Below are 9,814 nucleotides of genomic sequence, written 5' to 3' on the forward strand. Positions count from 1 at the left end.
CACAATGTCCACATGTTAATCTTTTTTGCATGATACTCAGATTTCTCAGCTATAAAAATTTATTGCTTTGTACACCATAACATTGGTGTAATTATAATCATTCCGTAAATAACTTGTTTGGTACATCATATAAGAAAAAACCCTCTGAAATATCATATAAAGAAAAAGGTTATTTATGAAAAAAGATTTGATTAGATGATGATTATATTTGTTTTAACTGCAATGTCAACTAATATAGCTTTTGAGACAAAATTTACATATTGAAGCATTAAATTGTTGGTCATAGTAGCTGACTAGGCAACAGATGTGCAAGATTCGATCTAAATCTGTAGAAAGTCATTTCCGTTGTTGAAGGAAACAAAATAGAATCATTACATACTTTTAATTTATGTCTGTAGGATAAATAAACAAACAAAAAAGGGCGTAAAAAAGTGCATTTGAAAAAAGGAAATAAAATAAAATAGTCTCTCCCAACCACCCACATCCACATACGCGGCGACAATGCATCACTATATAGACATGGCAAAAGGACCTTTCGAACTTTCTTCCGAATCCCAATCACATTCACTCAGATCCCTAATTAAAATTGGATCACATATATTCTAATAAATCATAAATAAATAATATACTAATAAAAGATTATTTACCAAAATAAAATGCTAGCACGACTTAAATGCCATTGGGTGCCTAGCTCCTCGCTCTTACTCTTACAGCATATATATATATGTGAGAGTGAGAGTGTAAGAGAGCAAGCAAATTGGTAGTTTCTGTTTTGTGCATTCCGTATTCAACTCTCTCTCACTTTTGCACTGTCAGCAATGAACGCTCTTGCAGCCACCAACCGCAATTTCCAACGTGCAGCTCGAATCCTGGGATTGGATTCCAAACTTGAGATGAGTCTCCTCATACCCTTCAGAGAGATCAAAGTAATAATCTTTCCGATAACCCCTTTTCTGGTTCAATCAATTTTTGTATCTTTCTTGGTTCTCGTTTATTAATATTATCACAATTTCTGTGATGTGAAAGGGGATTTTGTTCTGATTTTGCAGGTTGAATGTACGATCCCGAAAGATGACGGAACTCTGGTCTCATATGTTGGGTTCAGGATCCAACATGACAATGCTCGTGGCCCTATGAAAGGAGGAATCCGTTTTCACCCTGAGGTTTATAACTGTTTTCTGTTTTCTTTATGATCCTTTTATGATCAATTGAATTGGATTCATTCTGTTTGGAAATTTTCGCTGGTTTTGATGTATGATTTTAGCCCTCCGAGTTGATTCTCTATCTCAAACAACCTACTGGTGTATTTCATAATTCAACAAAATTTATTCTGATCTGAAATTAATAGGACGGTTACTTTGATATGAAAGTTATTCTTTAAAAAACACACACACACACACACACATTGATGAAGGCAATGCAACAACAACAATGACAACAAACTTCCAATATTTGTATTGTAGGGATGTGCCACAATGGTTGATAGAGCTGTTACCAAAGAGTACCTAGATTAGAAAGAAAATAGGGAATCCATATTTAACAATTACTTAAAAGTATTTCAAATGTTTCATATTAACTCGTCGTTCTTTGGATGAAAAAGTGTGATATTCTCAGCTTTAGGGAGTTAAAGAGCCTTGGGATTTAAAATTTGCGATGATTGCTTATTTTGTCGTTTGCTCCCTTGTGCCGTGTGTTCATTTAATTTCTTGTGTTTGATTCTTGACTTGTTTTAATTGATAAAGAAATCCGAACATGAGATTCAAGTGTAATTTTTCTATTCATGAACTGATTCCCTGAATGTTTTGATAGTATTATATTGATGCATGTTACTACCTTTAAAAGTTAGCCATGAATGTTATCAATGCGTTAATTATCTTGAATTTCAAACTGTCATATTATTCAGGTTGACCCTGATGAAGTGAATGCTCTAGCTCAGCTGATGACGTGGAAGACAGCCGTAGCCGACATACCATATGGAGGAGCAAAGGGTGGCATTGGCTGCAATCCGAGGGACCTCAGTATCAGTGAGTTAGAACGGCTAACTCGGGTCTTCACCCAAAAGATTCATGATCTTATTGGCATTCAGAGAGATGTTCCTGCCCCTGATATGGGAACAAATGCGCAGGTACTGATTTACCATTTAAGACTTGCATGTTTTAATCTGTTCGTCAATAAGTACCACGTCTTTCTCATCGGTTCACTGTTTCACAGACCATGGCATGGATGCTTGATGAGTATTCAAAGTTTCATGGGCATTCTCCTGCAGTTGTGACTGGGAAGCCTATCGTAAGAATCAATCTTGTCCATGTACCCTCAAATACAAGCACATTTTCACTTGGATTTAGATGTCGGATTTGTTTGTTTTGGCGTGTAGGATCTTGGAGGTTCATTAGGAAGAGAGGCTGCAACTGGTCTTGGAGTGGTTTATGCGACAGAGGCATTATTTGCTGAACATGGGAAGACAATTGCTGATCATACATTTGTGATCCAGGTATCTCTTCCCCACTATCACAAGATGCTATAGCTTATGAATATTGATCTGAATTCAATCATTGATCTAACTTTTATTTTACCTTCTCCAGGGATTTGGAAATGTGGGAACTTGGGCTGCTAAGTGTGTTCATGAGAGAGGGGGTAAGGTGATAGCTGTGAGTGACGTCACAGGTGCTATTAAAAATCCAAATGGCATTGATATCCCTGCCCTTCTGCAACATAAGCAAGACAATGGAAACTTGAAAGACTTCCCTGGAGCAGATACCATGGACCCAGATGAATTGCTTGTTCATGAGTGCGATGTTCTTATGCCATGTGCCTTGGGTGGAGTTATAAACAAGTATATATCTATGTCAACCTATGCTTAGAATTTAACCAATTTTTTTTCTTGGTCTTGGTCTTGCAAGCGCACTAAGATTAAAATAGCATCTTCCTTATTTTAGTTTCTTATTCCCCTAAGCTTAAAAATCTTAGAAATTACATATTAAGCTTCCTTTTTTTTTGTATTATTTTTAAGGGAAAATGCTGCAGATGTAAAGGCAAAATACATCATAGAAGCTGCAAATCACCCTACTGATCCTGAAGCTGATGAGGTTAAGATAGTTCTACTATTTCTTTCAAGACATATATGTTAAACATGCATTAGATCTTGAAAATATTTTGCTTTTGGCAGATCTTGTCCAAGAAAGGAGTTGTTATTCTACCCGATATTTATGCCAATGCCGGTGGAGTGACCGTTAGCTACTTTGAATGGGTTCAGGTTAGAAAAATCAACTAAACAACTCCTAAGCTTAATTAAGGAAACCAAAACCAAGCCAAGTGGTGATAGCCACATGCATAGCTGAACTAAACAACTTGTAACCAAATATGCAAATCAACTCTAATCTTCTAGTTTTGTTGAATTACTGCCTTTGATTTGTTTCTATGTGACTTAATGAATGCAGAATATTCAAGGCTTTATGTGGGATGAAGAGAAGGTGAACCATGAGTTGAAGAAGTACATGACAAAGGCTTTTAGGGATATTAAGTCAATGTGCAAAGTTCATAATTGTGACTTGAGAATGGGAGCCTTCACCCTTGGAGTTAACCGTGTTGCTCGTGCTACACTTTTGAGGGGTTGGGAAGCTTAACAAGCCCCACAACTCAATGCACCATTTTGTTTTTCCTTTTTTCTTTTTTGGTTAGGAAGATGCAACATTACTTACTCTACCCAAACAGTAGGATTTTGTCATCTAGCTTAATTTAATCATATATCTTGTTTTGGCTGCTAATTCAACTTCAACTTATTAGAGGCTTTTCCTTTTTTCTTTCTTTTCTTTTTTTTTTTGGTTGGGTACTTGAGTGTTAGTCTAATAGAGTGTAGTCATGTGAGACTTGACAATAAGATTATTGCAGCCATTGGTATGTAGGCAAATGAGATAAAGTAATAGTGAACATTATTTCTTATTCTCATTTTTGGCACATTTGATGTTTATTATTTTTGTGGAAAGTGAGAAATTTCGCATTAGACAAATTTGTTTTTGACAAATGAAAAGTATCAAGAATAAATTACCATTTGTACCCATAAAAGATACAGATGTTGACAAATGTACCCATATAAGAATAAAACGACAATTATAACCACGGAAGATGGTTTGTGTGTGCCAAGAGTACTCGGACGTTGGTTACACAATTAGTCCATTAAGATATTCTTGGCGCACGGAAGCTATCTTCCGTGGTACAATTGTCGTTTTATTCTTATATGAATATATTTGTCAGTGTTTGTATCTTTCATGGATACAAATGGTAATTTATTCAAAGTATCAAAAAGGTCATTGATGTTTGTTTTTTTTTTTTAGATACGACGAGTCTTTCCGTTAAAGAGTACTTGATGCCATTAGTAGACAAAGTCAAGATTGTCTAATTCTAAAATTTTGAAGGCCTAATATGTTTAATTTTAAGTTTAAAAAGATTAACATGTGATATTTAGAATCTAGAATCACTCAACTATAATATTCTATTTATCATTCTCATTGTGTTGAGTTGTTCTGTAGTTGTTCATAAAAAAGATGAATTTAGATATAGAATTAGTGTTTTTTTTTAACCGAAGAACTTGACGTGTCTAACGAAAGCAAATTTTGTGGACCTATTTTATACTATTCATGATTTTAATAACAATTTTGTCTGACACAATTTCTCAAGTATTAAATTGTCACTTTACTCATTATTTTTTGTTTTACTTCGAATGCAACTTAATACATAGTTGTTTATGGGGTTTAAAAAATGGGTTCTCAATGATGTGCATCTATTCCATTTGATTTGATTTTTGGAGTATTGGGGTTATGACTTGACAACTGATTCAAGAGAGAACCAAAAAGTTTTTTGAATGATATTAAATTCTTAAAAACTTTTTCTCTACAAATTTTTTTTATCCAAGTATAAATACTGTTGATGGAAATTCCAAAGTATGGTTAATTCTTCAACAGCCCTTGTAAGTTTATTGATTACATGGAACTTAAATCTAAATTGTTTACATGATAAAATATGCTTAAAATTGAAGAATTTTGCTATCATTTGAGTTATTCATAGTCTAAGACTATATAACTAAAAAATTTAATGGTTCATTGAAGAATTTGCCTCAGCATTATTGCTTTCTAGGAACCGAATGAAGTGAACTTCTCAGTCTGATAACAATTTCAAGGACACAACAAAAAATTCTTCCATTCCGAACGTACAAAATCTATATGGGTAATTCTTCTGCACTAATATGAGAGTTAGAATTTAATACAATGTCAAATTCATATTCCTGCCATTGTTTTTGACTAGTCTCTATAGAGCAATATATTAAGAGACAGATGAGGGTAGGAAGAACTAGGAAACATTAATTCAACTACTCTTTTTTGGAAGTGCTTGAGTTCTCATCCTCCTGCCAAGTTGCTTGCCATTGTTTGTCATAAAATGTTGTCTCCTCCCAAAGCTTCTTAAGAGTTTCGACATCCTCGTTCTTTCGGATCAGAAGAACTCCCACCACTGCTACAAACAGAAGAGTTTTGCAAACGAAGTTGTTCATTTGATCAACTAGACCCACTCCTGTCAAACTATCAACCAGATAGGCCATAAAGAATCCTACCATTGCAGCACGACCTGTGTCACCCTCGAAAAGAAAACAAATACAAGTCAGTGATGATGGCTTTTATCCTGCTAATAAACGACTTATTCATTATTCTATTACATGCTTTCTGTGTTATTCTTTGATTATCTTTCCAAATAGCATAATGCAATCCAAATTCATTGTTTCATTCCTATTCGATATGCAATATAGCAGCGCCTCAACCTTTGATTCTTAAGTAATGTCTTAGAATACAAAGCAGGACAAACCATTGAGTAATTCAGCTTCAGGGAGATGGAACCTTTTCATCCATGCCCACCAAGGTATGATGGATGTGTCGAAAACTACAGGATTCTCGTTGTTGGATGATTCTGGATTATCCTCAAGCCATTTTCTCCTCCTAGCCTCTGAAAATAATTACAGATCAGAAATATATACTTAGTTGAAGAAATCCTTGCACCAGCCATTCATATGTTCCTCCTCTTTCACATGAATAAAAATTGAAGCCAAGGAAAACATCAACTTTGAAACACAACCTAATAATCACACCGAACTGCAAATAGGATCACTCTTTCCCATTACTGGAAAATTGATTTCAATGGACGTTTATGAGTACCGTAAACTTAAAATCATATTTGTTGTATAAAAGAGGCTCGATTTTAATAAAAAGGTAGAAATTTACTATAAATTAAGGGGGGAAAACAACCATTATAAACAGGTCACAAATAGGATACGTCTGAAATCCCAATTATTTTTCAGCCAAAGGACTCTCTGTATGGATGATAAAATCATACAAGTCAATAGCTCAAGAACCGAAAAGAAAAGGAAACCATGCACACCCTATCATTAGCTGAAATTCTGTAAAAATAAAAAAAAATCCAAAGCACAAAGACACTTCATATATCAATGGAATTTGCAACGTTGCGCACCATCGTGTTATTGAAGAGAATGTTGCTTAAAATCGCTTCATTAAAGAGGGGGGAGGTCATTTGAACGAACACCATGCCCTTTCAAGAGCAACCAAATGGAAAGGGAGAATTTTAAACTCTCACTTTCTTTCAGCTTTTTAGTGTTTTTTTTTTCCTTTTAATATAAACCTTGTATTGTTGAAACCTTAATTTATCTAGCGTCAATCCAAACATAGCCTAAACTACATAATGCTCTATTCTCTTATTCTTATCTTCCATCAAATTCAAATAGGACCCTAAGATAAACCCCTTTTTTTTCATTAACCATCGATTGATATATCTTAACAGATAAGGATAACACCAGCTGCTATGCTTTTGAAGAATTTACAACGGATATTAATCATTCTTCACCAATTGCATAATCCTGTTTTCACAACTCACAAGAGAAAGAAGTAAGAAGCTAAATTATTTAAGTAGAAATGGAAAATTGGTAAGGTTACCAGCATCGATAACAGCATCCCAATCGGTATTGCCATTTTTCTGAAACTGCTTCAAGTCCCACGTCCCTCCAACCCATCTGGGGTCTACAAAACCACTCACAACAGACTTCACTTCCTCAGCCACCGCACCACCAACGGACCCATTTGTCCCTACCGCCGCCGGTGGAGGAGGCTCCGGCACAGCCTGCTGCTCCGTCGGCGGCGGTAGTTCCACTGCAGTTCCAACCCCATTGTCAGAAGAAGCCTTCAAGGGAGAGAAGAGCAACAAAGGAGTGTTCTTGGGCCTGGGCCTGGGCCGGAGAGGGAGGAAGGCATTGAGAAGATGGGGTTTGGAGTGTTGTGAGGAAGAAGAAGAAGAGGAAGAAGGTGTGGCTGTGAAGCGTGATGGAGGAGAAAAAGATGCCATGGTTGTGGACATGGCCTGCAATTGCATTGGTTGTGTTTGTGTAGGGTCACTATCTCTAAGTTGTTATAAACAATGGTGGATGCTCAAGTTGTTTGTCGTTTTCTTGGTTTTGGATCAACTCCCCATCCAATGATCCAATCATGTGTTTCTCTTTAGCGTCTCTTGATTACAGTTTTATACACCATGTAAATAACCCGAACTTTCGACTTTAACTAAGTTTAAACATCAAACCACACAAGTCAAGCTTGATTAGACGGATACTACTATTTTTGTCCGTAACAGGGAAAATATAAATTTTTTAAAATTATAGTCTATTTTTTATAATAATACAAAAAATTTATAAAATCAAATTATTTTTATAAAAAAATTGTAAATTAACAAAAAATTTTAATTAAGAAGATCAAAGATTCTGTAGATAAAATATCAAATAATAAAATTTTTAGTTATTATTTTTATATAAAAAAAGTCTAATTTTATGTTAATAATTAATTTTAATATTCGTTATCTAAAATTTGAAACAATTTAACGTATATACTTTTATATTTAAATAAATGTTAAGTTTGTTGTACAAATAAAAATAATTAATTTTTATACTTATTATTTAAAAATAATATTTTTTATGTATATAAAAATATAATTAGATATTAGCATAAAAAATTATATTAATAATTATAAAATTAACTTAAAATTAATTTTTTTAAAATAATTGAATCTTAATTCTAACTTTTAATTATAACATTAGTATTTTTTTCAAATTATATGTAATAAATATTTGAAAAAAATAAAAATACAGATTAGAAATATATGTGGTAAAAATTTAAAACTAAATAAAAAACTAAAAGAATATGTATATAATAATAATTTTTATTTGAATTATATTATTTTGTTCATTTTGTTTTTTGTATAACAGAAAAGTAGAAAAAATAGAGAATGAGAGAAAAGAGAGAGAAAGATAAAGCCGAAGAATGAAACTAAGAGTTTGTTAATTTTAAAAGAAAAATTTTTATTATTTATTGTAATAAAAAAATATCGGATGATATATTTTGATTTGTCAAATTACTAATATAAAATATAAATTATATATAGAGTGAAAATAGTAGAGAGAAATAAAAAAATGGAGAGAGGTAGATGAGAGAATTTAGGAAGAGAATTTATTAATTTTGAAGAAAAATATTTTCTTTCAGTTTTAATAAGAGAGTGTCATGTGACACATTTGGTTATTAAATTAGATAGTAATATATGATACATAATAATATAGGTATATTTGAATTTCAATTTCCATTTTAATATTTCAATGGTTTAATTACTCTGTAGATCCCTATAGTTTTACCGAATTTTCATTTAGGTTCTTATACTTTTTTTTCTTTTCAATTGGGTCCTATAAGTTAATTTTTTTAGGGAATGATGAGTCAGATGTACCCTAATTGCTGCCAGAGTTTCTAGTTGCTGCCGTCATGAATGGTGAGTCAGATGTACCCTAGCTACCATAATCACCACCTCTGAACTTTATTTACTTTGGAACAACCCTCTGTTTGCTTATGATGTTTATGACTCTACTGTATTTATTGAAATTGTCACAGCTGAAGCTTGCCATTTGAAAAGGCAAGTTGTTGCGTTTTCCTCTTTGTTCTGACACCGAACCCCCCCTCATTCGTAACCCTGTAACACTTCCATTCATGCTCTGTTTAACGCCCTATTTTTCTGTTATATTTTTATCTTAATTTCAATAGTTGATATCTCTATTTTAGTATCATTGAGTTTAGCTAGAACGGTTGAGGTCATGACTGCTTCAGGCATGTTCGAAATTGATGCTACTGCCACTGCTCCAGCTACATTGGGGGTTGCTGCTGCTGCTGAGAATTAATGATAAAAAGGGTATTATTGTGTTTAAATTCTACGATTCCAGCCAATCGAGGTAGAGGATTTTATTTTAAAATTAATCGTTTTATTCTATGAATGCTATTGAAGTTTAGTGAATAAGTGTAAATAATTCATAAATATCTCATGTGACTAGTTTTGTTGCTGTGAGTGGTTAATTGATGAAATTGACTTATGACTGGTTGGATTTGGTTTTAATGGTTGTTAATGTTGATTCATGAATAATTAGAATTAAGTTTGAGTACTGTTAAAAGATTGAAGTTGAATTATTGAATTATTTTCTTGAAATCTGACTTTTAAAACAAAATAGTAACTTTGCTATAGAGTAAATGACTTTAAAATAACTAGAACTATGGAAGGTTGATTTTTGGGATTACTAGTTGATTAAGTTGAATTTTAGAAAAGATTCTATGATATGCGAAAATTAATTATGAATTGATGAGATTGGAGTTGGATTGATGGATTATATGGGAATGGTGGAGTATGATTGATTTGTTAAATTGTGAATGTCTGATTGATTGAGAAACGTCTATTTGATAAT

At 33.2% G+C, this 9,814-nt stretch overlaps 2 protein-coding genes across 2 annotated transcripts; one reads left to right on the top strand and one right to left on the bottom strand.

Annotated features, from left to right (window-relative positions):
* Positions 1 to 695: 695 nt before the first annotated feature.
* Positions 696 to 3,967, top strand: LOC130935842 (glutamate dehydrogenase A). Its single transcript, XM_057865751.1, has 9 exons — positions 696 to 926; positions 1,050 to 1,163; positions 1,904 to 2,125; positions 2,212 to 2,286; positions 2,375 to 2,491; positions 2,583 to 2,833; positions 3,011 to 3,086; positions 3,167 to 3,253; positions 3,438 to 3,967. Exons 1-9 carry the CDS (start codon positions 819 to 821, stop codon positions 3,621 to 3,623), a joined length of 1,236 nt encoding a protein of 411 aa, XP_057721734.1. The 5' UTR covers positions 696 to 818; the 3' UTR covers positions 3,624 to 3,967.
* Positions 3,968 to 5,166: 1,199 nt separating this feature from the next.
* Positions 5,167 to 7,446, bottom strand: LOC130967596 (light-harvesting complex-like protein 3 isotype 2, chloroplastic). The gene is made up of 3 exons (XM_057892565.1): positions 6,990 to 7,446; positions 5,851 to 5,988; positions 5,167 to 5,616 (listed from the first exon to the last, which is right to left on the bottom strand). Exons 1-3 carry the CDS (start codon positions 7,420 to 7,422, stop codon positions 5,363 to 5,365), a joined length of 825 nt encoding a protein of 274 aa, XP_057748548.1. The 5' UTR covers positions 7,423 to 7,446; the 3' UTR covers positions 5,167 to 5,362.
* Positions 7,447 to 9,814: the final 2,368 nt, after the last annotated feature.

The sequence above is a fragment of the Arachis stenosperma genome, chromosome 1 (assembly GCF_014773155.1).
Source record: "Arachis stenosperma cultivar V10309 chromosome 1, arast.V10309.gnm1.PFL2, whole genome shotgun sequence".
In the NCBI taxonomy this organism is placed as follows: domain Eukaryota; kingdom Viridiplantae; phylum Streptophyta; class Magnoliopsida; order Fabales; family Fabaceae; genus Arachis; species Arachis stenosperma.